This window comes from Doryrhamphus excisus, linkage group LG18 (genome assembly GCF_037039965.1).
Source record: "Doryrhamphus excisus strain RoL-2023G ecotype Guam linkage group LG18, RoL_Dexc_Guam_v1.1, whole genome shotgun sequence".
In the NCBI taxonomy this organism is placed as follows: Eukaryota; Metazoa; Chordata; class Actinopteri; order Syngnathiformes; family Syngnathidae; genus Doryrhamphus; species Doryrhamphus excisus.
The window spans coordinates 14,216,251-14,233,726 of record NC_136374.1 but is presented as its reverse complement, the minus strand read 5'-3'; the positions used below and the strand labels follow the sequence as shown (position 1 = coordinate 14,233,726).

Here is a 17,476-nt window from a genome sequence, read left to right as displayed (position 1 = left end):
CTCACATTCATACCTATGGACAATTTGGAGTCGCCAATTAACCTAGCATGTTTTTTGGAATGTGGGAGCATGCACGGGGAGAACATGCAAACTCGAGGGTGGGATTGAACTCGGGTGAGGTCTCCGCGCTAACCACTTTTCCCGCCGTGCAGCCCCTCTTAGGAAACTATGGTTGTCTAATATGAGCTTTACAGTGCCACAAGCACATATTAAGACCCATATAGTGGAGCAAAATTACTAGAAACAGTTGTAATTATTATTCAACTACTTAGTATTAAATATTATGAAAGCCCTCTGAACATTATTATGTTTGTTAATGCATGTCATTAGATGCTGGATGTCATTAAATTGTGCAGTGTAGCTAATGAAGTGATGTCATGTGGCATCTGGCAACTTTTTCACATTCATGATGGGAATATTTAAATCCTGTTTTGTTTTGTTTTTTTTCCCTACAAGGAGAAGACTAAATCGTCTTAATAGAGAGAATTAAAGAGGTTTGCATCCAAGCTGGGATTGAAACTGTGTGAAATGGGAGGGGAAGGATTGATGAGAAATGACTGTGCGTCTGTGTGGAGGGAGGGAGGAGGGAGGAGGAGAAGGAGGAGGGAAAGCAGGAGTGTTGGGATGAAGAGAGGTAGAGAGAGAGTGAGAGAGAGAGAGAGTGCGCCTCCTCCATCCTAACATCTCCGTGTGTTGTATCACTGCCGCGCGGCTCAGCTCGCCTCAGCCGCCTATTGTTTGTTTATTTGAATCAGGCTCCGACGGGACCAGAACACCAACCAGTCCCAACATCATCTTCTTTTCTCCCCACCCCCCCCCCCCCCCCCTCCCTTCACTGCAGGCGACATTCTGCATGCTGCATCCGCGCTCAACTTGTGCGCCTGCTTGCACTTGGACTTGCATCATGACGACTAGTTTGGGGGCACCTTGCAGCCGCGTTCCTCAGGAATGGTGGGGACTGCACATCCGCATCATGGGGAGCATGTAAACGCCAGTGGAGTTTGGGATTTATTGCAACAAAGGAGGGAATGATGAGCGTCTTCTCGTTGTGCTTGCTCCTGTGCGCGGATCTACTGGATTTAGCCGTGGGTGAGTGTCACTTTATTATGCTTTGGAAGCAACAATAAATACATAAATATTAATAATCTGAACCACACAAGTGAGTGCATGCATGCTGCATAATAGCCTGAAATGGAACGTCTCATCCGGACAGCATGGATTGTGGTGTTTGGTGGTGGTGCTGATCAACTTTCCCGACCCCCCCTACCCCTCTCCCTCCTGCAAGTGGTGAATCATAGTAAAACTATAAAATAATCCATGCAGAAGATAATCCACGCATAAAGAAAATGAAAGAAACATGCATTTGACTTGCACAGATTGTTTTGCAGCAGCGCTCAACAGATACCAAGACAGCAAAAACATGAAAGAGCAGCAGTGTGGAGCTCTACCCTCCTCTACCCTCTTCCTCCTGGCACCTTTCACTGTCATGTACACAGGGAGGCAGTATCATGCATGATGCTGCATTTCTGTTTATATATTCTCATATATATATATATATATATATATATATACGTAGATTACTTGGGAATAATGCTTTCTTTTGGATGTCTTTTTTGAGGTGGCGATGCAGTAGCACATCCATGCAAGTGTGCAAAAAAAAAAAAATGGCATTGATTGCACTCATGTAGAGCAACCCTTTTTTTACATGGTGTGTCACAATGGCCTGCAGGGTGAATGATGTTGTTTTAAATAGACTAAGGTGTTTTATTAGCATTGCAGTCAAGCAATGGAGTCTCACATCAGCAGCAGTTAAGATAAGGATGAAAATGGATGATTTAGAATAAGATTTTAGAGGTGAAACAGTGCAGACAGTGTTTTAATGCAGTGCGCAATAAATAATTAGAATAATAATTCCAAACTTGAAATGTGATGTCTTCGTCTGGCATCACAATAAGGTTACAATGACCCGTACTTTTACACTGAGTTGACCTTTACTGACCTCTCAACTTCAGCAGGTGACAAACCGCTGCCTTGTTTAAGTGACGTAACACACTCGATGATGCTTTCATGCTGTACTTTCATCACTGTACTTGATCACTGCGCAAACAAGTGGAGACAAATGCAGGGTTTAAAAGCCTTGAGAGCTGATTCACCGTTAAAAAGGCACAGCTGTTGGCTGTATTTGTTTGCAAGAGATGCAGCAAACGGAGGATTTTCATCCTTTTTTTTTTTTTTTTTACTGGTGCTGCCGTCTGCTTGGGTGTCACTCTCACCTGACAGTGCGACAGGTTGACTTTTAATGTGCGTGGCGTGGGGCGGTTGCAGGATAAAACATCAGGCTGTGATGCGGCATGTTAAACTGTCAGTAACCAGCCTCGACTAGTGGAATTGTACCCGAGAGGACTTACAGTATGTGTGGCAGTTAAGCATGTCAAAGAGTCACTGGAAAAGACACCTGGATTATGCTTACATTGTGAACAGAAGGGGCTGCACGGGGGTCGAGTGGTTGGCGTGCAGCTTGGAGACCATGGTTCAATTCCACCCTCGGCCATCTCTGTGTGGCGTTTGCATGTTCTCCCCGTGCATGCGTGGGTTTTCTCCGGGTACTCCGGTTTCCTCCCACATTCCAAAAACATGCTAGGTTAATTAGCGACTCCAAATTGTCCATAGGTATGAATGTGAGTGTGAATGGTTGTTTGTCTATATGTGCCCTGTGATTGGCTGGCTACCAGTCCAGGGTGTACCCCGCCTCTCGCCTGAAGACAGCTAGGATAGGCTCCAGCACTCCCCGCGACCCTCATGAGGAAAAGCAGTATAAAATGAATGAATGTTCACAGAAGTGTGAGATGTAAATCAAACCTCATTTAAGTACATGGAACACTATTGGCAGTATTGGTGTTTTTAGCCTGCAGTGCACCTGATTGATGTGATTGACTTTTGAATTGAAGACATTATGCACAAACCTAATTATATGAAACTTTGGCACCGTAGTAACATAAGAATACAACATTTATAGGTCAGAAAAATTAAAAAAAAAAGCATAAAAGGCATAATTGGTCCCCTTTAAGGTGCAATGCATTAATAAGCCCATCCCTTTCTATCATCCACTTATTTGTTTTGGTCTTTTTTGCATGGTAATTTTGGCTCTCTGACCTCATTTCCTCCCCAAAGAGTGAGTCCTACGTGATATATTATCAACTGTAACATGTCATCACCTGGGAAATACCCAAGTCCCAGGGTTCTCTTCATGAATAATCAATAATGAAGTGTGAAATCAGTACTTAAATATATGAAGTTACAGTAAAAAGAATTGAAATCGTTATTTTCGGTTGTCTTTCTGTATAATATGTGCAATATCACACTAGCAGTGTGATGTTTCTTGAGGGTCAGATTGGAACAACTTGACGCGTGAGGAGAGCTTTCCACTGTTCAATACTTCTAATTCCGTGAAAAGAAAAACCTGAATGAATGGTTCATGGATGCCCGAGGCTCAGTGGCGCATGTGGGGAGCAAGGCTGAAGAGCTTGCTTCGATCCCTCAGAAGAACTATTGTAGCAGAACAAAGCTATGCAGGAAAGCCAGCGCGCAGAGGCCGAGTGATGCGCTCGAGCCTTGCTCTGTTGGGACACACACCGCCGTCCGAAACGATATTCCAGAACCAGTACATCTACCATATGTATTGCAAATAATTCTGATCAGAATTATTGATTTAATGTTCATCGTCTCTTCTCTGGTCATCACTCGGCATGGACTCTACCACCGCTATTGTACGTATGTGAGCTACACTGCTAACATGGCGGTGACATTTTAACATAATGGTAGGTTAGTTGGCTGATTGATAGTTGGTACAGCCCCAGAATGTATTTTTAGCTGTGTAGTGAAGCCTGAATTTTTGCGTGGTGGGATTTTTTACATCAAATGGTGGGCCTCTTTATTTACCGTATTTTCTGGACGATAAGTTGTTCTGGAGTATAAGTCGCACAAGGCCAAAAATGCATAATTACGTAGAAATAAACATACATAAGTCACATTTAAGTATAAGTCGCATTTTTTGCAGGTAATTTATTTTAATTACTTAACCAAAACAGACATTACGTCCTCTTGGAAGGCAAGTTCTAACAATAAAAGAATAGAGAACAGGCTGAATAGGTGTAAGATATGCTAACACAATGCTTATTCAGCTACACAAACATTAACATAACAAAAATTTTTTTCATTTATAAGTCGCAATGGAGTATAAGTCGCAGGAACAGCCAACCTATGAAAAAAAGTGTGACTTATAGTCCGGAAAATACGGTAAATGTATCCAATAATTTTGAGTCGCAAGCTAACACGGCAAGCTAGCTGATGTTAGCCATAGTGTGTAGAAGAAGCTTTGGTTCAGACTACAAAACAAAACCGGTTGACAAGCCTACAATGATTTAACTCATAATTGGAACACTAAACGTGTTGGGAGACTTAAACAAGTCCAGTTCCTCCAACCGGATAAATAAATCATCTAAGAATAATCTTGTGCACATAAGAGTTTGTCTCAAAGATGGAGAGATGTGAGCAATACCGCCGGATTTACCGGCCGTTGGATCTTTGACGAGGTCTGATGGTTTCCGTTGCCCCGTGACTGTCTGCTTCCAACAAAGTGAGATAGAGGTTGCTTTTTGATTCCCAATTGTCAGGAAAAAAATCAGTGCCAATAGAAATATGAGTCAGTGTTGTTTGTTATGAAATGTGAATGCATATGATGGAGCTGGAGTCTCCATTCTGTGAATATTGTTCTTCTCTTAAGATCTCTTGAGCCTTCCTTTCAAAGAAGCATCAAATGAAAGCCAAAGAAAAAGCAAAACCTGGACAGATTTAGGGTCCCTTGTGAGACTCTAATGTATATCATCTTTGACCATCTTTAGTGGCATTTATGTCCGAAAAAAATGATAAAATTTAGAATTGGTGTGATTTAATGTTGCTTTGAAGCTTATCAGCAATGACCAAAACCATCCATCCATCCATTTTCTTTACCGCTTATACTCACAATGGTTGCGGGAATGCTGGAGCCTATCCCAGATGTCTTCGAACTGGTTGCCAGCCAATCGCAGGGCACATATAGACAAACAACCATTGACACTCACATTCATACCTATGGACAATTTGGAGTCTCTAATTAACCTAGCATGTTTTTTCATTCATTTTCTTATCCTCACAAGGGTCGCGGGGGTGCTGGAGCCTATCCCAGCTGTCTTCGGGCGAGAGGCGGGGTACACCCTGGACTGGTCGCCAGCCAATCCTAGGGCACATATATAGACAAACAACAACAATTTGGAGTCGCCAATTAACCTAGCATGGTTTTGGAATGTGGGAGGAAACCCACACTTGCATGGGAGAACATGCAAACTCCACACAGAGATGCCCTGGAATCAAACCCGGGTCTCCTAGCTGTGTGGAGTGTGTAGCCATACAGTATATATCGTATTTTCTGGACTATAAGTTGCACAAGGCCAAAAATGCATATTTAGGTAGAAAAAAAAACATACATAAGTTGCACTGGTGTATCCTCACAATGGTTGCGGGCATGCTGGAGCCTATCCCAGCTGTCTTCGAACTGGTCGCCAGCCAATCACAGGGCACATATAGACAAACAACCATTCACACTCACATTCATACCTATGGACAATTTGGAGTCGCCAATTAACCTAGCATGTTTTTTTCATTCATTTTCTACCGCTTATTCTCACGAGGGTCGCGGGGGTGCTGGAGCCTATCCCAGCTGTCTTCGGGCGAGAGGCGGGACAAACAACAACAATTTGGAGATACTAATTAACCTAGCATGTTTTTGGAATGTGGGAGGAAACCCACACTTGCATGAGAGAACATGCAAACTCCACACAGAGATGCTGGAGCCTATCCCACCTGTCTTCGGACTGGTCGACAGCCAATCGCAGGGCACATATAGACAAACAACCATTCACACTCACAACCATCATTTAATTTTCCCAGCTCAAAAACACAACCTCTTTACGCTGTTAAAATATTATTAATTAATTAATGATAATAATTAATATTATCATATAATATATATTATATATATAATATATTGTAGAATTATTAACAATTGTTACATTATTAAATAAATATAATATATTAATTATATCTCAGGCACAAGATTTTCTGTGTCTCCTTTTAAGTACAGTGATACAGGATTTTTTTTTCTATTTTATTAATCTAATAACTTCTGACTAGACTGCTGGTTATTTTTGATTCACATGGCACAACCTCTCCGTGTGTGTCACCATATCCTGTGCCGCTACGCAAACCCCATTAGTCCTTCACTCTATTATGTATTCTACTGATAGCTCTAATGCGACATTCTATGTGAAACAGTGTGCCTGTGTGGTTTGTGGAGATATTTAACCCAGTAATAAACTGTCATTATTTGACCTTAAATGACTCAAAAGAAATATAACATAAAAGAAAACCTCCAGTATTTTTCCTGGCCATACGTAGTCTTTGTGTATTAAACTGTGGTTTTGCTTATGCTTACCTATTTTTCAGTTCAAGTCTTTCATAGCTCAAACTTTCAGTTAATATGATGAAAGCACCATATGGAATACTTGTATTGGGTTGCTGACCCAGAAATGGCAGCTTTTGTTGGAAGGCTGCAGTCAGCTTTGTGTTTTTAGCGCCGTGTGCTAATAGCTTCCAACGAAAGGTCCCAACAGCCTTCAAAACACTTTTGTACGTGAGGGCATGCACCCATGCACAAATGCACAATATCTGTAGCTTTATTATGGAGGCTTTGCGGTTACTACTTAAAGTAAAGCTCAACTCTGTCCTGCATGTGTCGGAATTACTGTATGAGTGCAAGTGAATATGAGGGCACCATTTGAGTGAGGGAGGGATTTACGTAAATCCTACAGATTTGATTGGATTGCTTTTAAGTGGGTGTTGAAAAGGAAAAGTGATTCTAAAAGAACTGGAGGTTTCCACTCACGCATTTGTAACCACGCGGTAAAGCAACAATTCAAGATAACCAACGTTTGTTAAATTGTGTCTTATGGTACCGGTCATCCTTCACCACATTACAGTTACATTTTTCAAAAAGTATTAATAATTCATGCTGTTTCCCGGTTGAATACAGCCTATTATTAGTTTAAAATATGAATATTAAAGAATTGTATATATTATTTGCCTTAATTAAGCATGTTTAAACATAAAAATGTCTGTGATGTGGGTGATGCTGTGTAGTATTCTATATTGGTCACTAGGTGTCAGTAATGTTACCTTAATATTTTGTGCAAAAGACTTAACTTTTATTACAGGTTTGAATTATCAGGCACAAAAATAACAATATGCCGTTTGGTTAGCAGGCCTCACAGCTAGTAGACCCGAGTTCAATTCCACCCTCGACCATCTCTGTGTGGAGTTTACATGTTTACATGTTTTCTTCGGGAACTCCGGTTTCCTCCCACATTCCAAAAACATGCTAGGTTAATTGGCGACTCCAAATTGTCCATAGGTATGAATGTGAGTGTGAATGGTTGTTTGTCTATATGTGCCCTGTGATTGGCTGGCCACCAGTCCAGGGTATACCCCGCCTCTTGCTCAAAGACAGCTGGGATAGGCTCCATCACCCCTCGGTAGACAATGAATTATTATTATTATTATTATTATTATCATCCAAGCTAAAATTAAATTCTGAATCTGAAATGTCATTTCCTGCTCTCCACAGGGCTCAAACAATGTTAAGAACGTTTTTTAGAAGGTCATAAACAAGTTTTCCGATGCTGTAACTACAACAATATTTGATTCATGAATAAGGAATCCTACTTTGCGGAAATGTACCTGTCCTGGTCCTGTCCTGGTCTGGTCTGGTACCAATAAACCGGTATGAACTAAGGACTACTATAGTGAGGTTAAGTTTGACAAAGCATTCTGTTCAGTTTCGGCCATTATTAATCAAGTATTTGTTGTCGTTAATCGATGTATATTGGAGCTAAACATGAATTATCACTGCTGGCCACCAGTGTAACCAGTTGCTTGTTTTGTTTTCGGCAAATAAGACTCGGCTCCTGTGCATGCAGCTCATTTTTTTTTAGGAAGGTACGCACACTGAGACAGCAGTAAAGGGAATATCTTCAACAACATGGCTAACAATGAACAGCATGATGTCTGTGATGAACACAGGAGAAGATAGCTGCCACATATGCTAATGATGCTTTATCTGCTTTTCAGCCAAACGTACGAAACCCAATCATCTTGTTGACATTTCTGACACACTAAAGTGGAATGTTTGCACTCAGTTAGACACCGGAAAACAATTAAGACTTTTTCAGCCGTGCGAGCTTCATTAATAAGGTATTTCCATGGAAGACAATATGGCGCCCCAAGGGTGGGCCACATGAGGGGGGGGGGGCTTGCTATATGTCTACCGCAATGTAAACAATGCAACGATCTCCACAACTCTGTCCTCCTCCACTTTTTATATTTTCAAAGCACTTTTAACACTGATTAAATGAAGACTCTTGTGATGAGTAGAGACAACTTGGCTCAAGGGCAAGGGAGTTCAAATAGATAACTAACTTCCACCATTTTCTCCACCACCCCCGAAGTCCTTCATATCACAGATGTGAGTCTTCCTCGTTGATGTCTTTGGCTTGCGTGGGAGTTTTGAAGCAACTCTGATTCCCTCAACAGCTGCTGACTTGCAGCCACCGAACAAAATCTCTTGAGAATTTGAACCGACAGAAAGCTGTTTATGATCTTCATCCGCACCATTTTGTCCATAGCTTTGTACCGTTTCCACACTTATCAAGAGACATATTAGCTGCGTTATTAGAGACTCGCACTTTTAAATTACAGCAAGATGTTCCAGAAAATGATATGTAAATGTTACACTTAGGGGGGGGGAAAGTGGGCTAATAAATTGACAATAAAAGCACAAATATTGCGGATTTCGGAAAACAACAGATAGAATGATACAGCACTCTACAAGAAGCAACAAAGTCTGAAAAATTAAATTATTTAAAAAAAAATCTAAAAAATTGTTACAACTATAATGATGAAAATGGTAATATTAATGATGATTATAATAATGGTGATAATAATAACAATAATAATGGTAATAATGATAACAATAATAATATTACAATGATAAGAATAACAGGGGAAAACAAGACTATGGCATGAATATGATTATATCTTGCAAAAAGGGGTAGGCATTTATTAGCTTTTGCTTCAGCCTACTCCTTTTGGGCTTGTGATCAGATAGTTGAATACAAATGTAAATAATGCAAAGTTATATTTTGATTCATGTAAGAAATGCACTGTAATGTTTCATATATTTGCCCCCCCAAAAAAACAAAACAAAAAACAAAAAAAAACAACACACAGCTCGGAGACCCGAGTTTGATTCCACCCTCGGGTGTTCTGTTTTCTCCGGGTACTCCGCTTTCCTCCCACATTCCAAAAACATGCTAGATTAAATGGTGACTCCAAATTGTCCATAGGTATGAATGTGAGTGTGAATGGTTGTTTGTCTATATGTGCCCTGTGATTGGCTGGCCACCAGTCCAGGGTGTACCCCACCTCTTGCCCCAGTGCAGCTGGTATAGGCTCCAGGATAAGCAGTAGAAAATGAATGAATGGATGTTCAATGATGTCAGAGTATTAGTCAGGGGAGAATTATCCTTTACAACTGGATAGGCAATCCATACTTCTATACATGTACATGTATAGTGTATGTACACTGACTACTCTAAAGTATATACAAGTTACATTCTTTAGGATTGTCCATTGAGAAAATTATACTGTAGTAAAAATTTGTATGGAGTGTCTAAATATCCTGAGTGACTGCTACATTTTCTTTATTTGGTTTAATATTCCACTCCATTCAAAGCGTCCCACAGCCAGTGAATGCAACATGCCAGCAGCTTCACCAACCGTTCAGATTAGACCTTAAAACATGGAAGAGACTGGAAAGGAGGGGGGATCGGGGGAACATTAATCCGCACACTTGACGTCACACTGGATTGGCTGAAATTGTGCAGATGGGAGAGGAAAACCAGGATTGTGTGGGTTCTGCATCTGACAGATTATTCCCTCTTTATGTATTCTGACTTCCTACATATATGAGCCATGGGGAGATTTTTTGCCCTCGGGACAACATCCCTGCATTAAAAATAATAAAAGTAAAAAGAAAATCATGAAGCCATCAATCTGTCATCGTACAGGCAGGTCTTGGTGCTGAGTCAGTGGATGACGGGACACCGGAGAAGGGCTGCCGTCTGTGATAACATTTATCAGCAAACCTTTGATCCGTGTCATGCAAATAGAGAATTAATCTCGGCAACAAGTGACATGAATTAAACAGTCATTTAAAGCTCCGTTGCATATGGATCTGCACTCTTCGTGTATACAGGAGTTAAAACTTTTTTTCCGTCCTGCCATGATTGCATCATATGTTTGCCACTCCGCTCTTTTTTTTTATACACAAAGTAAAGATAATATAATTTATTCTCCCCCAATAAAAGTGTCAGTGTTCATTCGGTTTTTAAGTGAAAATGGCTGAGGCCTTCTACCTGGTTGCTAACTCGCTCTCCGCATCACGACATCACCGTCTCGCTGTCGTTTGCTCATGTTGTCGCCTCGCGTGAGCGAAAGGACTTGTTGCGTAAACAGATCTTGCGGGGTCATGGCGTGATCTGCTCCTCTTATGACACTAATCTCTAGCGGGAACGCCGGCACGGAATTAAAAGCTGTTTATGGAGTCCAATTCGACCTAGGAAGCAGAAGAATGACACAAAAATGCCACATTAATTTGATTTCTATGGAACTTTTGCCCACTTTCCTTAGCTACTTGCTATTGACTTTTCCACTGGCAAAAGCAGGTACTAGCAGGTACTTATTTTGAATATGCAAATACTTACTTTGCAAAGGAATACCATATACAGTTGTCTCTCATATATCGCGGTTAATTGGTTCCAGACCCGACTGCAAAGTGAATTTCTGCGACTTAGCATTCAATATTAATAAGAGGAATATTTTCATAGATAAAGCATCTTCTTTTTACAATTTTTAAACAATTTTTAGAGCCCTAAAAACATGAAAAACCCCTTATAGTCACCTTTACTTTCTTTACTTTATTATTCTTTGTTTACAACACATTGGTCAACTGCAATGATCGAGACAGTTGTAGCATGCTAACTAGTTAGCCTCTGATTTTTTTTATTCAAAATTTAAGAAAGGTTTCAAACGGACGAAGTATGAAGTCAAAAAGTTACCACTTCAGACGGAATGGGATGAGAACTTTTTTTTTAGTACGTCATGTCGGACATGCGGGCTGCACGGAGGTCGAGTGGTTAGCGCGCAGACCTCACAGCTAAGAGACTCGGGTTCAATTCCACGCTCGGCCATCTCTGTGTGGAGTTTGCATGTTCTCCCCGTGCATGCGTGGGTTTTTAATTCGGGTACTCTGGTTCCAAATTGTCCATAGGTATGAATGTGAGTGTGAATGGTTGTTTGTCTACATACTATATGTGCCCTGTGATTGGCTGGCCACCAGTCCAGGGTGTACCCCGCCTCTCGCCCGAAGACAGCTGGGATAGGCTCCAGCACCGCCCTGCGACCCTCGTGAGGATAAGCAGTAGAGTACCCGTAGAAAACCCACGCTTGCACAGGGAGAACATGCAAACTCCACACAGAGATGGCCGAGGGTGGACTTGAACCCTGGTCTCCTAGCTGTGAGGTCTGCTCGCTAACCACTAGACGGGACAACTGTATAGTCAAGCCAATTGATGATTGCTTTAAATGATAATGCTGCAGCATTACACTGTACTCCACAGTCTCCACTTTGCTGCAGTTCTCAGTCATAACTTGAATACATTTGAACTCATCATGGCCACGTTGAGAAGTAAATACAGGAAGCGGTACTGTTTTTGTAGCGTGTCTTAGGCTACAACAACATGACTTTAACACTAAACTACAATATTACTCAACAAATAAGAAACTGACCAATTGTTATTTGGATTGACATCAAATGTTACACTTTCATAAATACCTACTTCCTGTCTGAATATTGTCATTAAGATTCATGCTTTCATGCATTATTCACAGAGACCAAGTAAAATGTTGAAAAAGGTCCCAGCTCACTAAATTGAACATAAATTACTAAAACTGCACCAAAACGTAATGGGTTTTTCCTTGGCACCATCAGAATGTTAAATGAATGCATTCTCACATTTTGTCCATTAAAACCGAACATTATTATCTTTTGAAGAAAACAGAATTCTTAATACATATCTAGGACTTGATTGTGCATCCATCCATTCTAAGGGTGCTTCATGTAGTGTCCTATGTAAATACATAGAATGGAAACATCCTGCAATCTATCTTTATTGCTCTTTATTAAGACTCTACATATCTTTGATGTTGCTGTTGCATTTTCTGTTATTGGTTGCAAAATGCCTTTGCCTTAAATGCACATTAATATTACATAAGCAGACACCATACATACGAACATACATACATGCACTGGCTTTTTTAATTGTCTCTTCCGCCTTGACTTTTAGTGTGCGCTTATTAGGTGCCGCTCCCATTTTCCTCCACTTTTACGAGAGTAGATATTTCTCCCTGAGCAGAATCTCTGATATGAAATTGCTATCCCTCGCGTTTGAAATGACTCACAATTAATTTTACTGCGGCTTGAGACGCCGTTAGATTAAATACAGTATGAGCCGTATTATCAGCTGATGGAGAGGGAGTAGGAGGGGGTGGGGGGGGGCATCATAACCATCCCAAGGGATGTGCAGAGCTAATATTAAGCAATTAATAAACAGTGTGGAAACATTGTGGCTGTAGAGATTAATTCAGGTGTCATTTTAGCAGGCGTCACAGTTTATGGCTCGTCACTTATGACGTGTGCACTGTGTGCGGCGACCATTACTTGAAACTCAGTTGCACAGTTCTTTTTCTTTTTATGCATCAGTCTGATGTTTGAGGTCATGTTTATTGTCTGTCGTGCTGATAAAATAAATAGATAAAATCTAAATCCAAGATTATGTTTAAAAATGGCAGATTTCTACTACAATTGCTACGGTGACACTTTCCATGCAAAGTTGTGAAATCGCAGTGCTACTCCTGGTGTTGGTGTTGTGTTCCCCCCCGTGGATAAAAAAAAGAGTAAATCCTGTAATCTTGCATCTCTCATGTTGATTGTGCTTGGGTGGCCGTGCTGTCAGGGCTCAGAAACTCATTCATCCTGTGTGTTATTAGACCTTTTCACGCATCTGAAATTCAATCCAGTCTGCAATGAATGTGATTAACAGGAGGAAGGCAGAGCAAAAAAAACAAAGAAGTCGTACAAGAGGAAAAACAAGTGGAAAGCGAAGATGGAAATTGCCAGACTGCAGTGCCAATCTATCTTTCGACATGAACTCAGATGGCAACATTTGAATACAGGTGTTGATTAAAAGTAAAAAGAGTAGCAACGGAAACTGTCGTCTCAACAAATAGGATACAGTGCAACCTCTAAAGTCGAACAATCGAGCTGTACGAGGTTTCTGCATCTGCAGTCAAACAAACACATTAAAGCATCATCACGCGTCATCACATGAAAGGTCGGCAAATCCCACGGGCTTCCCGTCAGTGAACATTTGTACAGGAATGAATTGCAATGAAGTGAACATCGCTGGAGATGGACATACTAATCAATGACTCTGTAATTTGATGTTTTTACTGTCAGTTTGTTTTGAAGCTTTATGTTGATTATCAGTGTCTTGAAACAACAGAGGCAAAAGGGAATTGACTGTTTGCTAACTGGAATTATTGCACAGGATACATTTTGCAAGATAATCACATTCTTCCGGTGAATTCACATGCTTACTATTGAATTGAATTGAATCCAATATCACCTCGTACTCCGGTACGAGGTACATCATTAAAAAATAAATAAATAAATAAAACCTTAAACTGTATTATTGAAAGCAGGAAGTGAACAAATGTAGACACATGCCGCATTTGTACAAGTGCACCGTGGGAGGACGTCGAAGATTAACAATAAGTAGAATTGTTATGAAAATATTCTGCAGAACACCATAGTAGGGCTGAAGTTAAAATGTTACCAAAAATACACTGTATATAAAAATATATATGTAATTAATGGCTTAATTACTTAATTAAAAAACAAAACAAAAACAAACAAACAAACAAAAAAACCTTAAACTGTATTATGGAAAGCAGGAAGTGAACAAATGTAACAGTTACTGATAGTAAAAGTACCAGATGGAGGGGTAGGATTTAATAAGCTTTGCTTCTTCCTACTCCTTTTGGACATGTGGAACTGTGAACTGATTATGTGATGCATTCAATTGTAATCGGATGCATGTTCAAATGAAATTAAACCAACGGTGTGTTTTAATTTATTCCACCCACGGCCCGCCTCCAGCCACACTTTGAAAACATCATTACCTGAAACTTTGGTATTGTTTAACACAATGTTTTACAACATTGATACAACTTTGATAAGGGGCAGTTAAAAATGAATCGTAGTCTGCATTTGTCCCATGGGCCACAGTTTGGACACCACTGACTTAGCCACATTAACAGGTTGTTATTTTGTATTTTGAAATGCGTGCTGATTTAAATAACGGCTCCTTGAGTCATTTATAAATGTGTCGTCACTCTTCACTCTTGTTTGGCTTTTCAATGAGTGATGATACTACATCCTGCAGCTTGCACCATCGTACACCTGTTCAAGTAAAAGAAAGCGCCACGTTAGATTGAAACATTTTGCTGTCATTTTACTTGTCTTGATGGATTTCCCCATCACGTTTCCTCATGTGGCTGCTTCTACCGTCTCAGAAAGCGAGATGAGTGTGAGAGAGTGCTCACATTAAAGTCAAGCATTACGCTGCATTCTGCAGGACGGTGAGGCTTTCATCACCTCCCTGTTAACACTCAGGGAGAGAAAATGAAGGAATCACAATATTGTTGGCTCGGGCCGCCAGTGAACGTTTGCCAACATTGACAGTCACCCATAGCATCTAAATGAACACATGACGTGATAGTAATATGTATGTAGGAATTTGTGTTTATCCATCCATCACGGGGGTAGGCTGGAGTCTATCCCAGCTGACTACTGGCGACAGGGGCAGGGTACACCCTTGACTGGGCGCCAGCCAATCACAGGACACATATAGACAAAGAACTACCTGCATCTAGCCACCCATCTAAATGATATGTATCTGAGTGGGCGGGGCATAAATCGGAATTGGGCATGGGTATATGTTATAGGTTTACATGCGTAAATCTGTGTACTGTGTATGTGTGTAAGTGATCTGTAAGACTGACTACTTACTTATTTTTTTAATGATCTGTGTGAAGTTGGTGATTCATGCAAACATACAATGATGGCAAACAGGGAAATACCGTATTTTCTGGACTATAAGTCGCTCCGGAGTAAGGATCGACCGATAGATATTTGCGTTCTTTACTTGAATCGGTATCGGCCGATACGGGCGTGGGTTTGCCGATATATTTTTCCGCCGTATGATATACATACAGGCTTCCGCCAGGAAGCTATGTATTGTCAGAGGACCCTGCAATACACCCAGTGGCGACATCGCTGCCACATCATAGCAAGGGTACGTTTTCAACTTTTAATTAGCCTCTATTTAGCCATATGAATTGAAGAAGCAAAAGCAGTATCGGCCACAAATATCGGCCCAAGCAAAATCGGCCATCGGCTAAGGGTGATGGAAAAAAATCGGTATCGGCATCGACCGGAAAAAAAACATATCAGTCGATCCCTACTCCGGAGTATAAGTCGCACAAGGCCAAAAATGCATAATTAGGCAGAAAAAACATACATAAGTCGCACTGGAGTATAAGTCGCATTTTTTGCAGGTAATTTATTTTAACTATTTGACCAAAACAGACATTACGTCCTCTTGGAAGGCAAGTTCTAACAATAAAAGAATAGAGAACAGGCTGAATAGGTGTAAGATATGCTAACACAATGCTTATTCAGCTACACAAAAAATAAACATGAACAGAAAAGGTGTCCAGTGTTTATGTAACATAAACACTTTTTTCATTTATAAGTCGCTCTGGAGTATAAGTGGCAGGAACAGCCAACCTATGAAAAAAGTGTGACTTATAGTCCGGAAAATATTGCAGCATATTTAGAGGGGTTTAATATGTTGAGTGTTCGATGCAGCCACTGCGGCGTTGTACCTAATGTTGTGGCTAGTCAAGGCGGCAGTCAATCGGTCTGTGTAGTGCCAACTGAAAATTAACAAAATTCCTATATTGTAAGTGATGACTTCATAGAATAAGACAAAAATAAATTTCATGGAATATAGCACTCATGTGTAAGTGACCGATGTCACACAAGCTTGCATACATTACGTGACACGTTTACCAAGTAACTTGCGATGCAAACCGAAATAGAGGCGAGCTGAAGAAAACCTAATGAAGCGGAGGCAGCGTGACCGACGCAACCCGAGTTTTTTTAACTTGCCGATTGCACCGTGTACACGAATGAGGCACAGCTGAGCTGCCGCTGTCTAGGGAGAGGCGGTCACTGTGTGTGAAGCGTGAATACGTAATGAGCATGGTCTTTAAACACGGATACAGATAATGATGACATGTACTCATTCCATGCATGTTTTTGGAATGTGGGAGGAAACCGGAGTACCCGGAGAAAACCCACGCATGCACGGGGAAAACATGTAAACTCCACACAGAGATGGCCAAGTGAAGATCTGAACCATTTGTGTCTTTATTTCTTTTTAATTTGAATTAATTATGCAAATGTTTACCCTGAAGGACAAATCAATATTAGTACATTTTCTACTGCTTTTCCTCACAACGGTCGCGGGGGTTGCTGGAGCCTATCCCAGCTGTCTTCAGGCGAGAGTTGCGGGCCAGCCAATCACAGGGCACATATGGACAAACAACCATTCACACTCACATTCATACCTATGGACAATTTGGAGTCGCTAATTAACCTAGCATGTTTTTGGAATGTGGGAGGAGTACCCGGGGAAAACCTACGCATGCAAACTCCACACAGAGATGCCCAAGGGTGGAATTGAACCCTGGTCTCCTAGCTGTGAGGTCTGCGAGTTAACCACTCGACCGCCGTGCACCCCACAGAGTAAATTCACGCAGGTTATCTTGACAAGTGTCGCAATTGAACAGCCTCATAATTGCTTCATCACACACCTTGTCAGTCTCTCTTGTTGTTGCTCTTTGTTGTGTCCTGGCGAATGAAGCATTTAGCTTGAGCTATCCTCTTCATCCATCCATCTATTTTCTATACCGCTTATCCTCACAAGGGTTGCGGGTGTACAGTCCACTTGCATCACATCACGCCAAGCGGGGCTCTACAGCCACCTACAGGATTGGAGTAGAAGAGTATTTAATGGAAAAAACATATTTAACATGAGCCATGCTTCTTGTCATTCATTCATTGTGCTGCTATCATGGT

General features: G+C 41.0%; 1 protein-coding gene across 2 annotated transcripts in view; it reads left to right on the top strand.

Moving 5' to 3' along the window:
• The first annotated feature begins 649 nt into the window (after window positions 1-649).
• The window catches only part of igsf21a (immunoglobin superfamily, member 21a), a 186,408-nt gene continuing 169,581 nt past the window's right edge, over window positions 650-17,476 (top strand). The window contains exon 1 of one of the 2 annotated variants that reach the window (XM_058054591.2): window positions 650-1,089. In XM_058054591.2, the coding sequence (XP_057910574.2) occupies window positions 1,029-1,089 (61 nt within the window). In that variant the 5' untranslated portion in view covers window positions 650-1,028. The remainder of the gene's footprint in view (window positions 1,090-17,476) is intronic. The other variant, XM_058054592.2, reaches the window with a different exon arrangement.